The sequence below is a fragment of the Pholcus phalangioides genome, unplaced genomic scaffold, assembly GCF_987345545.1.
Source record: "Pholcus phalangioides strain wild (caught in Gottingen) unplaced genomic scaffold, Ppha-v1.0 ptg000017l_1, whole genome shotgun sequence".
Taxonomy (NCBI): Eukaryota; Metazoa; Arthropoda; class Arachnida; order Araneae; family Pholcidae; genus Pholcus; species Pholcus phalangioides.
Genome location: NW_028301610.1, coordinates 9,705,409 through 9,729,579, shown reverse-complemented (window position 1 = coordinate 9,729,579; position 24,171 = coordinate 9,705,409). Strand labels below are relative to the sequence as shown.

Below are 24,171 nucleotides of genomic sequence, written 5' to 3'. Positions count from 1 at the left end.
AGGAAACCCTTGGAGCAATGGCCTAAAGCAGGGGCAGATGCGCATTCATAGTTTTGCTGCCTGTGAGCTACACGAATTTTGCCGCCCTTCTCCCATTCTGGTCTAATTTTCTTGACTACTCTCTCCTCGATTTCGCCACCCTGTGCTATAACCCACTTGACCTTTCCCCCCACTCCTGCAAGTACACCTGTGTCTTCAAGTCACTCTCTCAGCCATTCTAGTGATTGCACACTGTTTTGGTCACTCCCATACTTGCCACGCTCTAGGTCACTCTTTTGATAATTTACATGTTTGCACATGCTCTAGGTCACTGGTTCTCAAACTGTACACCGTCAATTTTTGTCAGAGGAGCCGCGGAGCAGCGGACTCACAAAGGTTCTTGAGAGTGATTCTTTGTTAGATTGCTTTGTGGGAGCCAAGGATAAGCGTCGACTAGCAAAACAGGTACCGCGGGAGGAAAAAGTTTGGGAATCCCTGCTCTAGGTCATTCACATGCTTGCACGCATTCTAGGTCACTCTTTTAGTCATCCGCATACTAGCACACTCACGGGCCTGTTTCCTCGCCCTATAGGTCCCTCACTGGCCTGGTCCTTCGCTCTCTAGGTCATTCTTTTGGTCATTCACTGGCCTGGTCCCTCGCACTCTAGGTCACTCTTTTGGTCATTCACTGGCTTGCTCACGCTCTAAGTCATTTTTTTGCTCACTCACGTGCTTGGAAACTCTTTAGGTCAATTTTTTGGTAACTCACTGCACCTAGCTGCCTGGGCAGAGGTGGATTTATTGAGGGTTGTATACGAAAATTTCACCTCCCTTCTCCCATTATACTAATTTTCTTGGCCACTCACTCCTCAAATTTGCCTCCCCTCTGAACTTTCCGCCTGGGCTATAGCCTGCTAGCCCCCCTCCCCCAACCCCGCAAATTCGCCACTGGGCCCCGGTCGGAGCTGAGTCACAAACCACATTTTTGAATTGCATAAGCTAAAAAGTCATGAACTATTTCCCCTCTGACGTTTAAACCATCTCAAAAATGACGACCATCAAAAATTAAATTCTAAATACTTCCGATAGAAGAACTCCAAATCTCTTTTACTCTCCCGCCGGGCAATTAACGTGAACTCGTAGCAAGTATTTGAGCATCGGATCGCTTCTGATTGTGCGTTCAACTGGTGTCTTACGAGGCTAACCAACACAGCACAAGTCTTCTAAACCGTTCCAAGAAGGTGACTTGGATTTAACTCGCGTCTCCTCTCTTCGTCCTTTTCCATCCACCATACCTTCCTTCCATGGTTCAAACCAGCGGTAAAATTCGCCATGATTAGGTTAAACTATTTGTCCTGCTCCTTTGAATCTGAATCTGTGCCGGGCTTTATCTACTATACCAATTCTTGCAAACTCGGCCATTCGATCCAATCCCACCCCCCTTGCCTTTTCCATCCATTCCCATCATCCTTTACACGATTCCGAGAGTTCGAATATACTTACTTACTTATAAGAGGAAAAAGGGTCGTTTGGGGAGGGTTTTCCCGAAGAAGGGCGGCGATGGGGAGGGGGGGGCAGATTCCCCCTCCCCATTCGCATGTATGTCTCCTTTTCACAGAGAGAGCTTCAAAGTTAATTCGATCTTTGGGAGAGAGGACCTAGTCTCATGCCATCCGAACGAAAACGAACCTCTCCACTCTGTTCACCTCCTTTTCCACTTTATACTGATGGAGACGGAGAATTATTGAAAGAGTCAATATTTGATCTCGATGTCAGAAGCAATTACTGCTCCAAGACCATGGCAAAGCCTCCTGAAGAGACTAGGATCACAACCGCCCTTGTCGTTAATATGTCCACAGTAAAGAGAAACGGTAAGCATTCGTTAGTACCGTTAAAACAGCAGGGTATGGTAAGGCACTGCCATCACACAACCTTTTGGATACAGTTCAAGCGCAAAACTTTTCCGTGAGCTGTTAGACAATTTGATCCTCTTTCCTCTCTTTCTCATCAACAAGGATGTGATCTTCGTCCTCGAATTTGCTTATACATCCGGGGTTTTTAAGACATTTAAAAATCACCAGAAGACAAACGTTTTTACCAACTTTTTAAGGAATTTGGTCCCCAAGATGAATACGGTAACTTGAAGTTGGCGGAACGAAATAAAACGGAAATTGGCCATTCTTTCTTTCTCATCAACAAGATTGTGAACTTTAGCCTGGAATTTGCGTACACGTCCGTCGATTTTAAGACATTTGAAAATTACCAGGAGACAAACGTTTTTCCCAGCTTTTTAAGGAATTTGGTCACCTTTAAGATGAATGCGTACCACGAAACGTACGTACGTACCATCGTAACTTGAAGTAGGCGGAACGTAATATAAGGGAAAAGTTTGTCATTCTGCCTTTCTCATCAACAAAGATGTTATCTTCAGCCTGGAATTTGCGTACACATCCGGGATTTTTAAGACATTTGAAAATTAACATGAGAGAAATGTTTTCCCCAGTTTTTTGAGGGATTTGGTTCCCCTCAAGATGATAATATAGTGCCACGAATCGTAACTTGGAGTTGGCGGAACGTAATAAAACGGAAATCGGCCATTCTTTCTTTCTCATCAACAACATTGCGATCTTTAGCCTGGAATTTGCGTATACATCCGGCGTTTTTAGGACATTTGAAAATTACCACGAGACAAACGTTTTCCCCAGCTTTTTGAGAAATTTGGTCACCCTTAAGAGGAATACAGTGCCACGAATCGTAACTTGAAGTTGGCGGAACGTAATGAAACGGAAGTTGCTCATTAAAAAAACACTCTACGATTACTTTTTTGATGATCACGCGGACATTCACGTCATCAAATTGATTGTGTGACACCATTTGTCACTGAGTCGGGCAAGCGTAACGGGCTGTTGCACCCTACTAGCCTAATTGTATGGTGATGATAATGAGGAGAAAAGTGTTGTTACTACTACAGTATATTGAAAGCTTGATCAGACCTTTCACGGTCTCGTGGATCTTTGAAATTACTGACAAATTTACTGGATTACGTCGGCAAGACGTTTACTGGTCACATCTGGTGCTTGACAGGATGTTGAACATTGTAAAAGTGAAGTCTTTGCTTGTTTGATCTTATTGAGGCAAAGGAACTGGAGGACATGTTCTGTCACTCATGGGACCATGTAGTATTTCAAGCTAGAAACTACACCAAACCTGTTTTACTTTGTAGGATAGGTATACTTTACCAATACCTCCTAGATAGTCGTAGTACATAAACTCAACCCATGGTCCGCGGGCCAAATGTGGCCCTCGTAGTCAACTGATGTGGCCCTCGCCGGGCTATAACCGTGATCTCAAAACTAATATGGGGCAATGAACCAAGCAGCACAATCCCAGATCACGTAAGTGACCTGCGGAATAGCTCCAGACCACAGTTCCAGATGCGTTTAGTGACCCGCAATATATCTACAGATCACAGTGGAACAGTTCTAAATCACTTAAGTGACAAGCAGCATGTTTATATATCACCGCGGCACAGTTCCTTAATCACATTTGCTACCCAAGACACATCTACAGATCACTTGAGTAACCTGCGGCGCAGTTTCAAATCAATTTAGTGGCACTCAACACGTTTTCGAATCACTTAAGTGGCCCACGGTAGCCTACTGTTTCAGATCATTCAAGCGACCAGCAGCACAGTCACAGATCACTTTAGTGACGCAAAGCTCAATCGGTAGTAAAACGCCTGACACCCGAGTAGCGTGGTGGTAAGATGCTCACCTACCACCGTGAAGGTTGCTGTCGCGGTCCCGGGTTCGAACCCAAGGGAGGATATAGATAAGATATTTTCGCTAACGAACTTAAGGCGACAGCGCCTTCATTTCCAACCCATCTCATTAATGGCAGTAAATTGTAATATAGTGATATGGCCAGAGCTGGTGAAGTAGTAGTAAATTGCCTATGGCGAGAGACCGAAGTTTTGCACGGTTTGAAAGAAAGAAAGATCCCAAGCTCCCCCCCCCCCTCCTAATATTTGTTATTCTATCTCCATAATACCCATAGGAATGTTTGGTTTTAGCCCCTCCCTAATATTTCTAATAAATTTACTCCTATGGGGGGTTGGGGGCTGATATCAAGCCCGTTGGGCTCGTGATCAATCCCATAATTTTTTTCACTTTTTACGTAATCAATTTACAATTCTGCCGGGAGCCCATTAAAGATCCCAGCCTAAGGTTTCTGCTGTAGGATGCGGGGCCATCATAGTGCTAGATATTTCCCCAGAGGTTTCCAATTCCGTCGACCCTAAAAAGACATTAGGACGTCCATAGGCGCAGGCGGCGTTTTCTCGGGGAGGGGGGGGTTCAATTTTTATTTTCTTCTGAAGGGGGGGGATTACGCTTTTTCCAGCAAAATAACACTATAATCTCGGCTCAGGAGGGGAGGGGGTAATAATCAACCCCCCCCCCCCCCCCATGCTTACGCTAATGAGGACGTCCATGGTAAAAAATTTTGGTGAATCGGCGGATATATTTCGTTTAAATTTCGGACCCACGAAACTGCAATTCCTCGGAAAATTCCCCATGTGCCCACTGCACCACTGTCTTAAAGATTTGGCTCACACGAGCATAGGCCTTACTTGCATAGTTACCCTCCTGTTAATAACACCAAAATTTGAAGAAAAAATGTTTAATTTCAACAACAAGCAAAATTCCATACACTTCCAGTTTGATTGGTCATTTGATCATTTTTGTCGCACCACGGTCATTTTCTGCACACGAGGGTTAATTTTTTTCTGCGGTCACGTCGCCGTTTTTATTGTGCCCCTGTGTCAGGAAAGTTTTCTGACAAGGATGAACCGGGTATCGAACTCGTGACACCTCTAAACATCCTTTGGTATTTTAGGCGAGTATCTTATCGACCTAGGCTACCGCGCCCCTCCAGTTTGATTGGGGGTAAGGGGGGGGGGGAAGAAGGCTCATGATGTTATTAGGACGGCTTTGCTTGCCCATTTAGAAATCAGGACCAGGAGGTTACAGCAAATTAACGATCACTCAAGTCACCTGAAGGTAACTGCAGTGTGGCCGCGACTAGAGACGAGAACTTAGTCGGTCACCTGGGGCCAGTATTCATTTTGATGCCCCCACCGTGTAGTTTTTAACGGAAAAAGAGTAAACTCGGTGCCCTACTTGGTCCAGCGCCCGGGGCACCAGACCTCCATGTGCTCCCTTCGTTGCGGCCCTGGGCCCCACAGCCCTCGTTTTAATGGTAATCTGCAAAAACGAAATAAAAACTTATTTAAAATGTATAAGTAACGTTTAATCAATAAAAAAATTAGTCAATTCTTTTCGATTAATTAAACTAATTCCTTTCTTACATTCTATAATCCTCAGTGCCGTCTTAACGCATGGGCCCACCCTGGCAAGGCCGTAGCGAGGGGGAGGGACTTGGGGGTCTGGTCCCTCCCAAAATGTGAGAAAATGGCCGAAAGAAGGGAAAAAGATGACCAAATCTATTGTTCTATCACTGGTCGTCCCTCCGAAATGAAAGTGGTCCCCCGAACGAAATTGCTCTGGCTACGGGCCTGCACCCGGGCACGGCCCGGGGGCCTCAGAAGAAGAGGGCCTCAGAAGAATGAGAATTAGTTTAATTTTTCGAGAATTGGTCAGGTATGGCTTCAGAAAAATCACTTGACCCGGGGGCCAATGCTGTTAAGTCGGCCCTGATAATCCTCACTTTTTCGAAGTTTCCAAAGCCAAAACCAACGGATAATAAACTCAGACTCACAGCGCCATCTAGCGAAACATATCAGATTTACATACAAAGAAATTGATAAGATTAAATCACATGTTTCATGTTTCAATCTTAATGTTTTCATTTCATTTAATTATTTTAATCAAATTAGTTATCTTTTTAGCGTGAAAAGTATTTAATGTTTTATTTTTGAGCGTAATTTTTGAATTTAGCAATGAAAATCGTACGAGAGTAGCTATATCTTTCTAAAGAATATACAATACTATATTCATGGTAGAGAGAGAGAGGGGTTCTTAACCTTTTACAGTCAGGACCCAAAATCAACAACATGATCAACTTGGCGACCCATCGCGCCATCGGCAATTATTAATTTGAAAATTCTTGTCAAATATTTCTGATCAACAGTTTAGTTTTCCAACCTAGTCTAACCCAAGCATAGGCATACGCAGCATTTTCTCAAGGGGTTCAATTTTTTTTTTTTATTCTCAAGGGTAGGGGGGGGGGGGGGGTTACGTTTTTTCCTGCAAAATAACACTATAATCTCGGCTTGAGGGGGGGATAGAATCCCAAACCCCCTTTGCGTACGCCAATGAACCCAAGTAACCAACCCAGTCCATGGTGTCTTAATAGGTGGGCCTGAGAGCCCATTGCCGCGAATCAAATAGAGGGCGCCAGGTTATTAAGAACTTTCAATAATTATCTAATTATTTCTTTCATAAATTCTGAATTCGCATTAACTCTGCCACTATATTTCTCTCTTTAATTTTCAATTATCTTTCATTAATTTTAGAATTATTTTTCATTAATTTTAGAATTATTTTTCATTAATTTTAGAATTATTTTTCATTAATTTTAGAATTATTTTTCATTAATTTTAGAATTATTTTTCATTAATTTTAGAATTATTTTTCATTAATTTTAGAATTATTTTTCATTAATTTTAGAATTATTTTTCATTAATTTTAGAATTATTTTTCATTAATTTTAGAATTATTTTTCATTAATTCTTGATTTATTATTCATCAATTCTGGAATAATTTTCGATCCATTAGGAATTTCTTTTCATTTATCCTGGATTGCAAGTGAATTTTTACGACCCATCGAGGAGCCCGTGCGACCCAAGTTTGAGACACGACCAATAGGTCAAGAACCCCTGCTATAGATGGATTTCTTTCAAATATTTTAATGATAATTAATTTTTAAAAATTAACCAATTCATTTTGTTTCAAAAAATAATGTGCATAAAATTTTGGACTGTATAAACAGGTACCAAATTTTACCGAGATAATCAAGCAACACGCACAGCATTTATCAGCTAATTATCAGCTGAAAAAAAATTAATTAAAAATTTAATTTACAGAAACTTATTCACTGACCAATAAGTTTTACACCACTTTTCAATTCGATTTTTCAAAAATCAATGAAAACAATTTCTCAATACTTCCGGGGATATACATACTTCTTGTGTATTTTTCTTTACTTTTTCGGGAAAACAAATACGTTTTATGCAAATAAGAACAAAGTAGGATCTTAAAATGAAGTTTTTAAACATTTTTTTTTCCCATATATCCCGGTCATTTACGAAGCTTTTTGGCTGAAAAAAACAAAAAAATAAACATTATATTTTTTTTTATAAAGTTTTTTTTTCGCCCAGACCTATCCCCAGAAACGGCGTTAAGTGTTTTCCCATCGCCATTTTTTTTTCCTCACTCCTAGGCAACAGTTTTTCATCTCATAAACGGTTTTTTTTTCCTTATATATTGCCTTTGAAAAACAGTTGAAAAACATCTTTTGACAGCTCTAAGTGTCCTTGTTTTTTAAGCTGATTCAATTTCTATCCTCTCCGTTTTTTATAAGGAAAAAAAAAAATTTAAAAATATATGTATAAGAAAAAAACATTTCAAAAAGCAGTCTTAACCACTTCAGTGACAAATAGTTTTCCTTAAAAACTTTCCTCAAATTTTCAATGGCAGTTAAAATAGAATAAAAATCACTTTCCCGCCTTCTATATGGAAGTTTTTTGAAGTAAATTGGAAAGTAGGATATATTCTGAATTATAAACGTGCTTAGAATAATAAAGCGACACTTTATTATTCCAAATATTTGGGTGCTTGTGAATAGTCAATGTCGGATAGAAACAAATTTCGACTGATAGTGGTTAAAAAGTATACAATGTTATTTACACCATAGTATATTAGTTTATTCCATATATGCTCAATGTGTGACCCTACAGCCAAACCGAATGAAAAATCTTAATGTATATATGCTCAACCCATAGCTCTCTCGGAGTCATCTGATGTGGCCAGACCTCAAACCTAATTTTGTAAAAAATTTACCAAGATCACTTAACTGGCTCGTGCGACATTTACAGAGTAATTGAGTGGCCCGTGGCGCAGTTTAACATCACAAAGTGACAGGGCCGCCATCACTAGATGCAAGGTCCGGTGCGAAAATAACAGTTTGGCCAGGTGCGTCTCAACAATTTCGAGGCACCAAAAACGTTTAGGACCTTCTTTGCTTCGATTTTATATATTTTTTGGGGGAAGGAAATCGGGCATCTATTGTTTCAAAATATACAAGAATGCTGAGAAATATCCTTACAAAAAATTTTAAACACAAAATTGATGGAAATTCAGCACTGAAGGGAATTTCAAACTAATTAAAGAAACAATGACCGAAACTAATGAAAATTTTAAAATTAATGAAAGAAATAATTCCAGAATTAATGAAAGAAATAATTCCAGAATTAATGAAAGAAATAATTCCAGAATTAATGAAAGAAATAATTCCAGAATTAATGAAAGAAATAATTCCAGAATTAATGAAAGAAATAATTCCAAGAGTGATGAAAGAATTTCAGCACTGATAAAAATATTAAAAACTATAAGGAAATTAATAATTCCATAATTTATGAAAATTCAGAATTAATGCAAGAAGTAATTTAAGAATTGGTGAAAGCCTCCAATAATGTACCGTTAGTGCGGGGCCTGGTGTGACCGCACCGGTCATATACCTGTAAGGGCGGTTCTGCTAAGTGAACCGTGACACATTTACAGATCACTTGAGTGATCCACGGCACAATTACAGATTAAGTGGCCCGGGGTACAGTTCCACATCACCCAAGTGGCCTGCGACACATTTAAAAATCACTCAAGTGGCCTGCGACACATTTATAAATCACTCAAGTGGCCTACAGTTCCAAAGCATTTAAGCGGCCAGCGGTGCAGTTCCGCATCACTCAAGTTGCCCGTGCCACAGTTCTAGATCACTCAATTGACCCACGGCATGTTTTTTAATTACTCAAGTAGCCCACGTCCCATTTCCACATGACTTAAGTGGTCCCAGCATATTCCCAGATAACTTAAGTGATCTGCGACACATTTACAGGTCACTTAAGTGGCTCGCGACACGTTTTCAAATCAATGAAGTGGCCCACAATTTCCTAAAGGTTGAGCACCCTTGCCTTAATAAATGGAAGTTAATGAAAAATATGAATATTCGAACTGGTCAAGGATTGTCAATTCCGAATTCATGCTATTTCCGCGAAAAAATGGTTTTCCTAATCACGATTATTTTAACACGTTCAAGGGCTCCAAACCTGAAAATTGGGCGCGGTAGCCCGGTCGATAAGATGCTCGCCTAAAGTACCAAAGGATGTTTAGAGGTGTCGCGAGTTCGATACCCAGTTCGTCCTTGTCAGAAAACTTTCCTGACACAGGGGTACAACAAAAAAAGGCGACTTGACCGCAGCGAAAATTGCTACCGCAGGGAGTCCCCCATCGAGGTGTTAGCGCACCAACCTCTCGATGAGTATGAAAAACAAGCCTGCCGTTCGGAATCGGCAATAAATTGTAGGTCCCGGTCTAATTAGCCCTAGTGTGCAGAAAATGACCGTGGTGCGACAAAAATGATCAAACCTGAAAATTTTTGAAGCCCGTTTGCAACTTTTTACGTCTGCAAAAAAATACTGCCTTTCCACCGTTAAAAATGATTGAAAAGAACTACCATCAACAAAATTAAATAAAATTTTGAACAAAAAAACAAAAATGTAAAGAAACATTCAGGAAGAAAAACAAAATCTTCAATGTTTATGGACCCTCTGTTTGGCTCAGGGCCCTAGACCGGGTGCAACTCCGTAGCGCTCCAGTGTTAGAAAATGACTGATATATATTGAATCATATGCATAAGTCTATTGTTTTATCACTTTGGTCTCCCCCTGAAAAGACAGTTGTCCCCTCTAAAATACATTTCTGGCTACGGCCATGGTCGGGTCGGACCCATCGGCTCACCCGTTAAGACGTCACTAATCATTATTATTTAAAATTTTTATTAATGTATTTCTTCAGAGTGAATTTATAGTGTAGACAGTAAAGAAGATTCAGTCCGGGTCACCGGGTTAGAGCCTTTCAGCCTTCTTCGTGTAAGACCCATGCAGTAAATACCTGTCAGCCTCCTTTTTTTGTGGCCAATCAGATCGGGACCAACAGTTTCCATAAACACATTTTGGACCCAATTTACCTTCATGATTTTCCAGTAAGTGCAGTTTAAACCCTTCAGACACACGCTTTTGGCAACAAATTTGGGTTGGCTCTATTTGACGAATCGGTGATAAATTATGGTAACCTTGTTCTAACCTAACCTCACGTTAGAAAAAAGAAAGGGAAAGAAAAATAGCAGAAAAAGGAAGAAAAAATAAACAGAAAAAAAACAAAAAAAAACCCTATATAGTACATAAGTAGATTAAAAAAAAGTATACATTTGATTTCTCTTTTCACCCTCACCCTTACGTGTTCTCTTTACCTCTTACATGTATATAGTAGAAAGACACATATGTGTGGGGGGGGGGGAGCTGAAATCACCAACAGGAGTATAAGGTTACAATAAAGCTTCGCTATGGTAAGGAGAGAAGAAAGAAAACACAGAGAGAGAATTGGATTGAATGTAATCCACTGGCGTTTGAACGAAATATTTCGTCCGTGATCGCAAAGGGGTTAATTCCTCAGAGCAGGGTTTCTCAAACTTCTACGCCCGCGGCTTCTTTGCTCTGTTCAAAGTTTATCCAAAGCTCTCCAGAATATTTTAACAAACCACGGAACAGGTACGCATCGATATTACCAACTCACTGCAACGCCCCTAGGAGCCACGACGCACAGTTTGAGAACCACTGTCTTAGATGAATACAGTAAAACCACTCTTTTGCGGACACTGGCGGGACAAAAAAATTCATCCGTAAAAGAGGGATGGCCATTAATGGGGGGGGGGAGAGGTTTTAATGCATACTTTTATTATGCAAGGGGAAATTATTATTTGGACGTTAAAGAGGGGTGACCAAAAACCTTTTTTTATTCCTGCACCCACAGAGCAATGCCACTTAACTTCACTCACCCCTTGGATAATAGGTTTTTATCTGTTAGAAAATTCTGGGGTTTTTTTTCTGTAATTGATTACATTAATTATCCAATAATTAATTTCTATGAATTCTTTTACTTATTATTTAATTTTTTCTTCTACGGCTAATATTCAATTTTGGCTTCATTTTTTAAATTAATTCAAAAACGGGACTAAAAAAAAAACTTGCTACTTTTTAAAATTTTTTTGAGATTTGGAAAAATAATTCATTGCATTATCCATGGGCAGTACCGGTTTTTTTTTTTTTTTTTTTTCTGGCAGTGTCTCGGTTTTTCCCGTTTTTTATACGAAGCCTACTTGAATTTTTATTATTCATTGCAGTCAAAGATTGAAATTCTTTTTCAAGTCATACTATTATATATTATATATGATAATTACGACTATAAATAAGAATATTAATCTCCCACATTTTCGTTGAATCCATTTTAATTCACTGCAATTTGCAGTAAAGCTTCATTTCCCGTATTTTCAGCAATATTTGAGAACTTTGTTTACTTTTAGCGTCATTTTTGGTGATAACTGGCGATATCCCGTATTTTCCCGTATTTGGAATCCCAATTTCCCATATGTCTCTCGAGGAAATATGGTCAGCCTGATTCGGTAGTAAGTTCCTACGGTATTTTTTTTTTTTTTTTTCGATTCTCTCAGTCACGGAATGGTCATTGCAGCTGATAGCCCTGCATAATTCAACCGCAATCCCAATGCGAGTTGTTTAGTCAAAGCTTAGCATTTGAGAACCCTGTATAGTTGGAATTGGAAAGCTTAGCATCGTCCCCTGAGCCTGAAGACTTTTCCATCTCATATAACATCTCCATCTGCGTTTTTGTCTGGTGTTTTGTTGTGTTTTTTTTTGTTTTGTTGTTGATTTTTCTATCTTTCTCAAGAAGAGGAGATGGGAGAATGTTCGGATATCTATGGTTTCCTTGTATATGTTCACTTTCTGCAAGTATAAAGTTCTAGAAGACATTTTTGTGTGCCTTTGGTATTTCTTCTTTCTCAAACAGGGGATGATCCTCAGGCATAAAGCCCTGTATAACTGAAGGAGAAGAAGTGTAGTCAACGCCGTCCATGTTTATTGTTTTGCTTGAATCTTGAAAATTTTAATCGCGATATATTTCAATCACATAATTCAAGTTTTAGATATGGGGGAACAAATTAAAAAACTAAACAATTCGTAAGAAATATTTTTTATTCATATTCATTTGTTTGACTGGCCAATCCGAATTTTCTTGTTTGTTTTCTCATGTTAATTTTGTTCCAAACAATCATAGATGGATGAAACGTGGAAGAAGACTTTGATGAAAACCTTGGAAAATACCAACACATATCTCTCGCCTTCTGTATACAATATGGTTTGTGTACTTACCTCTTCAAAATGCATCACTGAAGATATAGATATACTAACATGTGAAAATTGTTTAGATTGGGAAAAAATGGACCAGTTTTTAAGTTTAACAAGCAAGTATTTATTTTCTTTACCATTAAATGTATGTATAATACAATACTCAGTGTAAGTAACTAAATATATAGGAGATAGGAATCTTCTCAATGAATGCCATTTTTTCAATCATTGTAAGCATAGGTGCCAGAACCTGGGGGCTGAGACTATTTGAGTCCCTCAAAAAAATTTAAAGTGGTTGAGGCCCCCCCCCACTACTTTATGCACATACAAAATGCAATGCAATCCTCCCCTTTTGCATGCAGGTTTGAGTAGTCCTGTTTATAAATGACCACTGACAACTTTCAGCCCCCCTCAAAGTTTTCTTCATGTCGACACTTCTGATTGTAAGAAATAAGCTAATCAGTCTAAAATCTGCACTAAGACATTCAGATGTTTTTCTGATGTATAAATCCACAGGTTATATGTTAGAGCCCGGAAGTTTAGGCACTAAAGATGGTTAAAATAGGCAGGCAAAAAGGCACTAAAGATGGCACTAAAATATGCTTTAGGAAAAGTAGGAAAATTTTAAAAAGAGCAATTCTCAATGCTCAAAATATCCAAGTTTTACAGATTATGGCCTCTGAAATTCACTAATAAACTTAAAAATATTTTAAAATAGGCATTTATCATAAGAAAATTTCAAAAATTCATTTTTATCAAAACAGTTTGAAAATAGGCAAAAAAAGGCATTTATGGCATTTTGCTTGAACTTCCAGGCTCTAGTTATAATATACCTAGTATTTATATGCAGGGTGTTTCAAAAAGAATCATCCGATTTAAAAAAATCATATCTATTCAGCTTTTAATCCATTTTGATTGAATAATGCATAGGTAGAAAGAGGGAAATCTCAAGTTTCACGCAGTTGCTAATGCTCTTCCTTCAGCCGCCACTTCAGTGTTTGTCAAGATTGGCTTTTCCCACAGTTAGAAACAGATTCAGATAACTTCATTTTCCAGCAGGACTGGGCACCACTACAGGCCGTATGGGACCAGATGATTCAGTTAAACATCAGTGGTGTCCAAGATTGCCAGACCTCACAATAATTGATTTGAAATAATGTGATTTCTTCTTGTGGGTGTTTATAAAAAACTATGTTTATGTGCCTCCCCTTCCAGCTACATTAGCCGAACTGAAGATACGCATAACAGCAGCCGTGGAAGCAGTGGATTCAAACATGCTCGCAAAAGTGTGGGACGAATTTGACTACCGTATAGGCATATGTCGTGCATCCCAAGGTGGACATATTGAGCACCTTTAATTTGGTTTGCAAAAAAACTTTACGATTAGCCATGTAGTATAAAATTAACCGTAAGTGTCTATGTTCAATATTTTTCATAATATATGCATTTCAAATAAGGTGATTCTTTTTGAAACACCCTGTACATTGAAACCCTTCTTTTGTGGCCAATTAATAATTTCTCTGGTCTATTTAAAGTATGCACTTTAAACCCCTGCTTAACGGTCTCCCCTCTTTTAAAGACTTTTTTTTTTGTCCCACCAGTGTTTGCAAAAGAAGAATTTTACTGTATTATATAATCCATGGATAATACGCTGGAAATGATGGTACTTTGAGTGAACAAAATTATCATTTATGTCTTAAAGCATACATGTCCAACCCATGGACCTTGGGCCAAATGTGACTCGTGACCTCAAACCTAATTTTGTGAAAATGTACTAAGCGACACATTTCCAGATAACTTAAGGAACCCAAAGCATATTCACAGATCATTTGAATGACCCATACTGCAGGTTTATATCAGTTAAGTGGCTGGCAGTACATTCCCAGATCACTTAAGTAACCCTCAGTATATTTACAGATCACTTGAGCAACCCATGCCAAAGTTCCAGATCACTCAAGCAGCCCGCAGCACATTTACAAATCACTTAAGTGATCTGGGCATATTTGCAGATCACTTAAAAGGCCATAACACGTTTTCACATGGCACTTTCCCAAACCAATTAAGCCAGCACTCTCCTAAAGGTTGAGTACCCTTGTTTTAAAGACAAAAAGAGTTTTTAGCAAAAACTATGAAGACCTATGTTATGCTCTGTGTCTATTTCTCATTTGTTATAATGGGTGTATACAAGTGTATTACGTACATATCATAGTTATAAAAGCTTATTTACCAATATATTTTCTTTAGCATCTTTCTCAAGATGTGAAGATTATGCTGATTTGATTCCAAAATTAGGAGCATGTATGGATTGTGTGATGTCTATATACAGAAAATTTTCTCTAGATATGTTCAGAAGCAATTTTGATCATCTTCTGAAGTGGACTCATAATGAAAAGGTGAACTTTTTTTTTTGCTCTTATATAAAAATAAAATAAAGTATATTTTATATATATATAAACCACATATATTTAATTTTGATTGTCACTCTCTGTATACAGATCGATTCCATAATTCCCCTTGCACATTTTACAGGTGAACCATTAATCCTAGAGGCATACTTTCTATTGAAAAAAGTATTCAAATAACATGTATAACTCAGATATGTTGCAAAGGGTTGTATAGTTATTAAACTAAAAAAATTAACTTTTTATATGGGCACCCTGTCCTCAAAAACTCAATTAGAAAGTTGTTTCCCCTGGAATTTATTATTTATTTATTTATTTTTTTTTTGGCCTCAGGGGAGACAGGGCAACAACTTTCTAATCAGGTTTTTGAGGACGGTATCGGTATGAAAAGTTAGTTTTTGTATTTTAATAACTATTCAACCCTTTGTAACATGAATGACGTTTCCAAGTTCTACATGTTATTTGGATATTTTTTTTAATAAAATGTATGCCTCCAGGACCAATGGTTCGCCAGTAAAATGCAGCAAGTGGAGTTATGGAATCACCTTGTATGTATGGTCTCAATACAAATCTTCAGTTTTCATAATATTTTGTGAACATACTAATCAGAACCCAAATGATACGCTACTTAAATTTTTTTTCTAAACTTAAATTTCAAAATTTATCAACAAAAAATGGTCACATCATTATTATTACTTTTTTTTGAAAGAACAATGGAAAGTTGTTTTATTCTTTCGTGCAGGAAAGAAAACCCCTGCTTTGAGAACAGAACCTCACAAAAAATCAGAGGCCATGTGAAGAAAAAATTATTTTTCTATATATTTCCTCCATATAAGTTAGCCTGTGTCGTAAGAAGCATAGACATAAAGTAGAATAATTCATATTTAATATACAGGGTGGGCAAAAAGTCAGTAGAAACTTTAAAAATGAATGAAAACCAGAAAAATAACCGAAATAAAAAATGGTTTACAGGGTTAGCATCGCTAGGAGATTTTTTTTAAGACCAGAAAAAAAATAATCCGAAAAACAGCCGATAGGTGGGGCTGGTACCTGATGAAAATAAGGTGAAATAAAATATCTCAAGTTTACTCACTAAAGTGTATATGCATCTTACTCATCACAAGTTTACAGATCGACTGTGGACAAAATGGACCATACACACATAAACGGTCGCTGTTAACATCCAAAATAGTAAAAGTCTTTTGGCAAGATGAAGGCTTAGATAAAGTCAATATCAGCTGTGATGACTCACTCCTGATCACATTCATTGAATAGAGCATATACTTTTGGGTATATTTCAGTATGTGTTTTTATAAATATTAAAATACCCCAAGTATATGATAGGACGCCAAAGGGCTTTTGACGCCTGTTATGTTATTTGCTTTTTTGGTGTTTTTTTACAGGTTTTCTTCTCTGTATTTGAAACCTTATTGGAAGAGAATCCAATGTCAAATATTCTGGGCTGTCTGATTCTTACTGCTTGCATTGAAAGATCATTAGGCAATGTGAGTACTTTTCATGTGTACAAGAGTGTTTTTCCCCAACCTTTCATTCTATCAAGATTTTATCATATGATTCTGATCATCTTTGATGATTTTTATACGATTATTCAAATGTGTTAACATACCAGTGAGCTCAGAAAGTACATTTTTTTCATTGTGCTTGGCTTCCTAAGAAATTTGGCTAGTACCTTGGTTGTGTGTCCCCCCCCCCACCCCAATTTTTTCAGCCTTGTTGATTACTGAAAAACAATGTGTCTGTTAATGAAATTTCACAACTAAATAGAATTGATTGGTTTGTTCATATAATTTGCAGTACAATTTTTTTCCATGTTGAAGGTTTATTTGTTGAAAAAAGACCCTGTGCCTTTTTTGTTGAAAGACTTGCTATTAACTTCAGAACTGGAGGAAATGTTTGGTGGAAATGTTGTGAGTATGTTTCATTTCAGTGGTGTTTTAAGTTAGTCTAGAATTGCCAAATAAGATCTTTTTTTTAACAGGGTTGATACTAGGGCTGAGAATCTATTAAAATTTTTAACTGGTTAATCAAAAATTTTTGATTGGTTAATCGACCAATTAATCAAATTTTAATAGAATATTTTTCATAATTATGCAATATTAACTGCCGCTATAAAAATATTTTTATTCATTTCATACACCTATTCGTTAGATTTAAACAAATATAAAGATAAATTAAAAGGAATCACACACAAAGGCTGCCCTCATGAAGCAATTTAAGATATTGAAAATTATTTTCCAAATTTTGGAATTTCTTCACTTGGATCTTGTCTCATTTAAATCAGTTTTTTTAGATTAGTCATTGATTTCGTAACTACTTTCAATCTTTATGATATTTCTTATTTTCTTAGAAATTCTTGTCATATAGTATAGTATGTTGGGAGATGAGCTGATGCTTCCAAATACAAAGACCACAAAAAGCAAACTGCCCAATGAAGTGGATGAAAAAAAAATGTCTGCAAAAATATATATGGAATTCACAAAAACTGTTGTTATCATAATGGAGACAATAAATTTTGGTCTTGTCTTCTGAAACGCCCATCAAACTCAATTTGAAACTGAAATTTCTGCAGCACCAATTTTCATTAAATTGACATGTATTCCCTAATGCCAAAAAATTTGATTAATATATTGATTCAAATATTTTTGAATTTGGTCACTCATCTGAAATGTTATGTCTGACTGACTATAATGGGATTTTGTAGGAAGTAATGGGTGTCTTATAAATTTGCCCTTGTTTGTTCCATAAAGGGTATGGCTCTGTAAGAGCTGAGATCTCCAATTGGAAGTTTGGAATTTTAACTAAGGAAAATTTGAGTTTAATGTGAAGTGAGAAAATATATGAGTGTAAGTGTTGTTTTTGGGGGGAAATGTATAGGAACATGATTTTTAAGACAGCAAAAATTGGTTTCATCAAATTAAATCAAGTTAAATTACAAACTTTTTCTGCACACTTTAATCAAATTTTAATCAAATTGATCAAGTCAATTAACTCAACTAAAATTTTAAACTGAGATTAACCATTGGTCGATTAAACAAACCAGCCCTAGTTGATACATAAAGGGAACAGATTGTAGGAGAACAAAAACCTGCTGTAGACCAAAGTTAAATGCTTTTGTACTGCTAACCCTCCTAAAAAAACTATTTCCCTTTTTCTTATACTAACCTCCTATATTACTAGCCACTTTCCTGCCCAACTGATCAATTCCAGTAACCTCTTTGGTAAAATACAGACTACTGTTGAAAACACTGCTTTATGAGAATATTATAGTAATCAAAATGGGCCAACTAAAAATAAAGAATGAAAAATGTTTTATGATTAGCAAAAAAAAAAGTTATTAAATCAGCTGCTGCTTTGAATTAAACGCAAGAAAAAGTTAACTTTTAAAACTTTATAAGTGTTATTCCAAGAAATTACAATATTTTTAAATTTCCAGCATCATCTACAGTTTTCTGCAGGAAGGGCAAGTTTGTGCCATGATAGGAAAAACCATAGAGATAACCACCCCAGCAGAAAGAGTTTTTGCAATATGTTGACTGCCCTTTCTTCCCTTTTTTTTAGTTTCTTCCAATGCGTACCCCACCCTCGCCGCAGTGGTGGTCGGCTGAAGTTGGTTTTGTGTGGTTCCCAACTTCAAGGTGCAAATGCAATCCGATCTCCCCATTAAAAAGTCTCACTGCAGAGTGCAACAGGCCTACAATGGCGAAATCTTCAAGCATTACACTTCACTCATAGTTTGAAAAAAAGAATGTGGTAGATGGCAGCACTATAACAAGCATTACAAAGAAGCAAGCTTCACGTTAGGTTCACAACACGGGCACACACATTCCAACATGTACCAATTCGTTATAAGTTCCGCAGAGGAATATGGACGAGATACATGTGTGGTTTAGTAGTAGTTTCTTCCAATGTCATGGAAGAAACTTCAACCCTGATAGCCACAGTTGTATAAATGTTCCTGTAGGTTAGCATAACTAATGGTAATTTGTGTAACTTTTTGAATTAGTTTGCTATTTAATAAAGTAAGTTTTTTGACTATGCATGGAGTGCTGCTAAATTGTTCAGCAACTCTATACAATTAGGGATCTTTCTAGATTTTTTTTTCACAGGGTTCGATTTTGTGAACATGTTTCTCATTTTTGTGAAAAAGAAAACAATCTAACAAGGAAAGTGTCCCAAGGTGACGTCTTCAAAAAGTTTTGAAAAAATTGCCACTGATTCTATTCATTTAAATATGCACAAAAATTTAAAAAATTCTGTCGGAATTATTATGGGTCACTCAAAAAAAATTTATGTTAATATTTGGAATGCCAATAGAGGCCAAGAATGACTTTAAAAATCTCGCAACCCCCACAGTCTTAGAGTAATGTTATTCAAACAACATATGATCATTGATTACATACAGCTATTTACCACAGTAAAGCACAGACAAAAAAAGGAAGATAAACTTGTTTCTAGAAGAGAAAAGCTGGAGAAAGAGGATGAGAGGGAAAAAGAAAAAGGAGGGGGAAAAGGAGAAAAAGAGAGGAAAAAGGAAAGATAGAGTGTTAAAAGAATTTTTTCATAGATCTAGCCAAAAAGCACCAGAGGCAATGAGCTGTAATTTTTATTAATTTTTTGCAGCTTTATTAATTGCACTCCTCCACTATTTTTTTGGTTTTTGTCTGTTTCTGGGTGTGATGAATATACATGAATTTTTTCATACTTTTTAGGACGACACCTTGGGACCCTTTCCTTGTAAGTAATTTTGTGAAAATAAACAATGTTAAATATATATTCCAATGCAAAATCCACAATTTATTACAATGCAATTGTAGACAATATTCTGTTTAAGGATTAACAAATTTATGTGAATTAATTCAGTCAGTTAGGGTAAGTCTACTTTTTAAAGGAAGAGGATTTCAGGTAAAATCAGATAAAAAAACAAATATTTGTTCTTTTTCATAAAAATAACAAAACTTGGTGGGTTAAAATTGCTAAATAATTCAAATAAATAATGTTTATACACTATCTACCAATAAGTATTTGGACACCTGTGATAGAAAAGAAAAACTAACTTTATTCAAAATCAATAGTTGGTAGAGCCTCCACGAGAGGCAATTACAGCGTGAACCCTCCGGGGCATACTTACACAAGTCCTTGTGTGACGGCTAGTGGTATTTTCTTCCACTCGGCTTGGAGAAGACATGTCAGTTCCTTCACAGATTTTGGACGGGTAGGGCACCCCTTAATTCGGCGATCCAACTCGTCCCAGAGGTTCTCGATGGCTTTCAGGTCTGGGCTCTGGGCAGGCCAGTCCATTCGATGAACCCCATTGGCACCATACCAAGCCTTGGTTAACCTCGCAGTATGACAGCTGGCATTGTCGTCCAGGAAGTAACAGGGGTCCACCCCGTAAAACTGCCACAACGTAGGAAGCACATTGTCATCCAAAATAGTGCAGTAGGCATCGGCGTTGAGCTTGCCATGAATGGGGACCAAGGGTCCCAGTCCATACCAGGAGAAACACCCCCAGACCATAATTCCACCTCCGCCGAACTTGAATGTTGGCACAATGCATTCTGGCAGGAGACGTTCTCCAGGCAGACGCCAGACCCAGCCCCTGCCATCCGAACGGTAGAGGGTGAACCTTGATTCGTCGCTCCAAAGAACCCGCTTCCACTGATCTACAGTCCAATTTCGATGTGCTTTGCACAACATTAACCGAGCAACGCGGTTGGACTTTGTGATCAAAGGCTTATGGGCAGCAGCACGACCATGAAAACCAATCAGATGTGCTTCCTTATGGATGGTATTCATTGAAACAATACTCCCGGATGCCTGTTGAAACTCCTCGCGGATGAGGGCCATCGGTTGGGTGCGGTTCTTCCGAATTTCTCTGGACAGCACCCGTCGGTCTCTATCTCCCAGTTTCGTTGGTCTGCAGACTCGGGGCAAATTCCGACAATCACAGCTCACCTTCCACTTCTTAATCACATAGGCCACTGTCGATTTTGGGTACTTCAGCTTGCTAGATATGTCCTTTAAGGATCGGTCATTTTTGTGATACCCGATAATTATACCTTTCTCGAAATCAGAGAGCTCCGAACTGCGCGGCATCTTGCATGCGACTAATGCCGATGTTGTTTCCTACACACGATATATACCGGCGGAGGGCGTGACGTATCTCAGGACTGCAGATATCGTCATTTGCATAGGTGTCCAAATACTTATTGGTATATAGTGTATATATATGATTATCAGAACCTCTGTTTTGCAGTCACCCTCGGGACAAAAAAAAATTGTCCGTTAAAGAAGGGTGACCATTAATCAAAGGTTTGAAATGCATACTTTTATTATATAAGGGGAAATTATTATTCGGCTGTAAAAGAGGGGCGACTGCATCTTTGGGTGTCCGTTTAGAGGGGTTTTTCTGTATTATGTTCATCTTCAAGAGATCCATATGATTCATTTAGGGAACTTGTCAGTGTTATAGTAGACATTCATGCTTGAACTAGGATTTAAACTGAGACCTCCACAGTCTTTCTTTTTTTTACCACTGATTATACAAGGTGAAAACTTGAGTGTGTCTCAGCTGAAATAACTTGTGAACCATTGGTTACAGAAACATACTTTCAGTTAGAAAAGTAGTCAAATAAGTTGCCCATTTCAGATACAGTATGTCATTTCTTTTAATAGGTTCTATATATGTACTCCTCCTCCTCCTAACCGGATTGTATATGTACTGAAATACAAAATTTTATTTTTTTTATGATCTCTCTGTCCTCTAACTTTCAATCAGAAAGTTGTTGCCTTGTCTTGGCCAAGTCCAACCGAAAAATTTTTAGGTTTCGAAGTCCAGTATTAGCCAATATATTTGAGTTCGAAAATCGTTAAAAAGTGAGGGAAATAATAACATGTTGAGGGACAAATCCAAAAGATTATTTAAAGTTGAAGTTTATCAGCTTTTCTAAATTCTGAGAAGCCCTCTTAACTTTCAATGAGTAATATCTTGTCGCATAATGCATTTAGACACATGTCTTTTGTTAGGCTCAGTAGAGAGACAGTCTATCAACTTTCTAATTGGAAGTTAGAGAACAGGGACACAGTGTAACAAATTAAATTTTGTATCATAGTACGCATCCAGCCCCTAGTAAAAAAAAAGATGTGCCATAAAATGGGGTTAATTTGTGATAAGTTTTTGGTTTATGCAATTTTTTTTGGTATATTGAAATAGGTTTTTAAATGCGAAACAATTTTTATGGAATAGGATACTTCTATATCTCAGTTACAATTATAGAACAAAACCAAATTTTTAAAGTTGATGCATAAGTCACGATTAATTTCTTTTTTTGTCACAATTTTACCCTGTAAGGCAGGGTAACTTTGTGACAGTCTTGTTTCACACAGGAAACTCATTCAAAATTTTTTATCACACATATTTCCTTGCAATACTACTACTAGAAAGATACCACAAGCAATCTATCTTAAGTTTTTCGCCTAATTACCTACTTTTTCCCCTCCTTTTTCATCTAGGAATTTAAAAAAACGTAAAATTAAACACACATTATCTGAATAAAATTTTATTTTTTAAAGGTTCAAAAGGAAAAATAGGTACTCCAATTAACTTCAATAAAGAACATAAAATGCATTTAAAAGGGAAGGAGAAAAAAATTATGCACAAACGGAGGATGTATCTATGTTGAATATATAAAATGTTCATCCACGTTCCTTCTAAATCAGGAATCTGGAAGATTTCTCAACACCTCATTTGTGTTGGAGTTTTAATGGTCGTAACAAGTTCTCTGGCTGAAAAAAATGATTTCATCTTTCTGAGCAGGCCAAGCTCACTGCATACCCCCTTTTTGCCTTGCAGTTGACAGTGAACTCATCAGCATCTGCATTGATTTTAGTCAGCTGTCCTGGATAGAGGTCACGCTCATATAATTAATTCACCACTACGAAAAAACATTCTCAGAAACATTACTTTCCACAAATATGCACTTGTCACTGCAATGAAAAATGTTCAAAATTGTCAATTGTTTGAAAAACATTTATCACAAAGCTACCCCACTGTTAGGAGAGTTTTTTACTCAAGTACCTGTAGTACCTCTAATGATGAATGGATTTTCAGAAATAAGCTAGAAATGTAATTGTCAGTAATTTTAGCAGGTAAAATTAATACTCACATGGTGCAAGAAACATTTGGTGATCTCCAGCAAGTTGAAGTTAGATGCAGATGCACAAAGTGTCTCAATCAGCTATTGTCAGTGTTAACTAAATCTTTTAAAAAATGGTGCCTAACACTGTGCTTATCTGTTAACACTTATCATTACTTATCACTCGTTATTCACTCTACATGTAGTTGAAGAAGTTGATTTTAAAAACCTCCTCTTGTACCAAATTTTTGAATTTTAAAAATCAGTTTGTCACAGTTTTTCCATAGTCACAAAATAACCCGCTCTATGATATCTAAAATGAGCACGTTATCTGAATGTTTTTCCAATTAAAAGTATGTTCCTGCAATCAATAGTTTACAAGTTATTTGAGCTGAAATGGACAAAAAAGTTTTCACCCTGTGTCGTGAGAACTCTAAAGAAACTTTCGCTCCATGAACAGTTAACATGGAAAAATTCTATGAAGTATTCAGTTGTGATTATATAGGCAGTTCTGCACTGATAGTGCTGGGACGAAACAAAAACCTGGTTAGGGAAATGGCTTAACTCAGTATGCACAAACAATTCAATGTCTTTCATGTAACAGCATCCACTGAATTGTGTTTGTCAAAGCGCAAATGCGCAGTTTGCAGTAATTGTCCTACTGTGCCATACCACTTTTCAGACCAATTTTTTGTTTGATTAGTTTTCACTGTTGCCATAAGTTAAAAGAGTATTCGTCGCAGAGTTGGGAAGTCATCTGCATACAAGTTCATTTTTTTTCAACATTTCTCCAATGCTAGTTGTTAGCATCATCAGTTGTCTAAGTTTGATCACTGGATAACCAATCTGTCTTCTTATCTTCAAATTCGGAAATATTAACTAGTGAAACAAACTAATATGAAGTTTCTAAAAAAAAGAAATTTTTAATTGTCTTGTGAATGCAAAAAGAAAAATTTTTCCTTCTAATTTCATGAAGTTTCAGTCACCATAAAATTACTGCTTTTATTTTGAAACTCGTGGAGGAGTCATCTCATTATCACATTTAACTTACATTTTGACGATAAAAGCTGGTTATTACAAACATATATAGCAGTTGTTTTTACTGTCCAAACCAACTTGGTCACATCTGTGTAATGTG

General features: G+C 37.2%; 1 protein-coding gene across 4 annotated transcripts in view; it reads left to right on the top strand.

Annotated features, from left to right (window-relative positions):
- Positions 1-12,136: 12,136 nt before the first annotated feature.
- Positions 12,137-24,171, top strand: part of LOC149072340 (endoplasmic reticulum membrane-associated RNA degradation protein-like) — a 52,664-nt gene continuing 40,629 nt past the window's right edge. The window contains exons 1-5 of one of the 4 annotated variants that reach the window (XM_089246400.1): positions 12,137-12,307; positions 12,405-12,591; positions 14,720-14,868; positions 16,281-16,382; positions 16,716-16,805. In XM_089246400.1, coding sequence (XP_089102526.1) covers positions 12,405-12,591; positions 14,720-14,868; positions 16,281-16,382; positions 16,716-16,805 — 528 coding nt within the window. In that variant the 5' untranslated portion in view covers positions 12,137-12,307. The remainder of the gene's footprint in view (positions 12,308-12,404; positions 12,592-14,719; positions 14,869-16,280; positions 16,383-16,715; positions 16,806-24,171) is intronic. The other 3 variants (XM_089246401.1, XM_089246399.1, XM_089246402.1) reach the window with 3 other exon arrangements.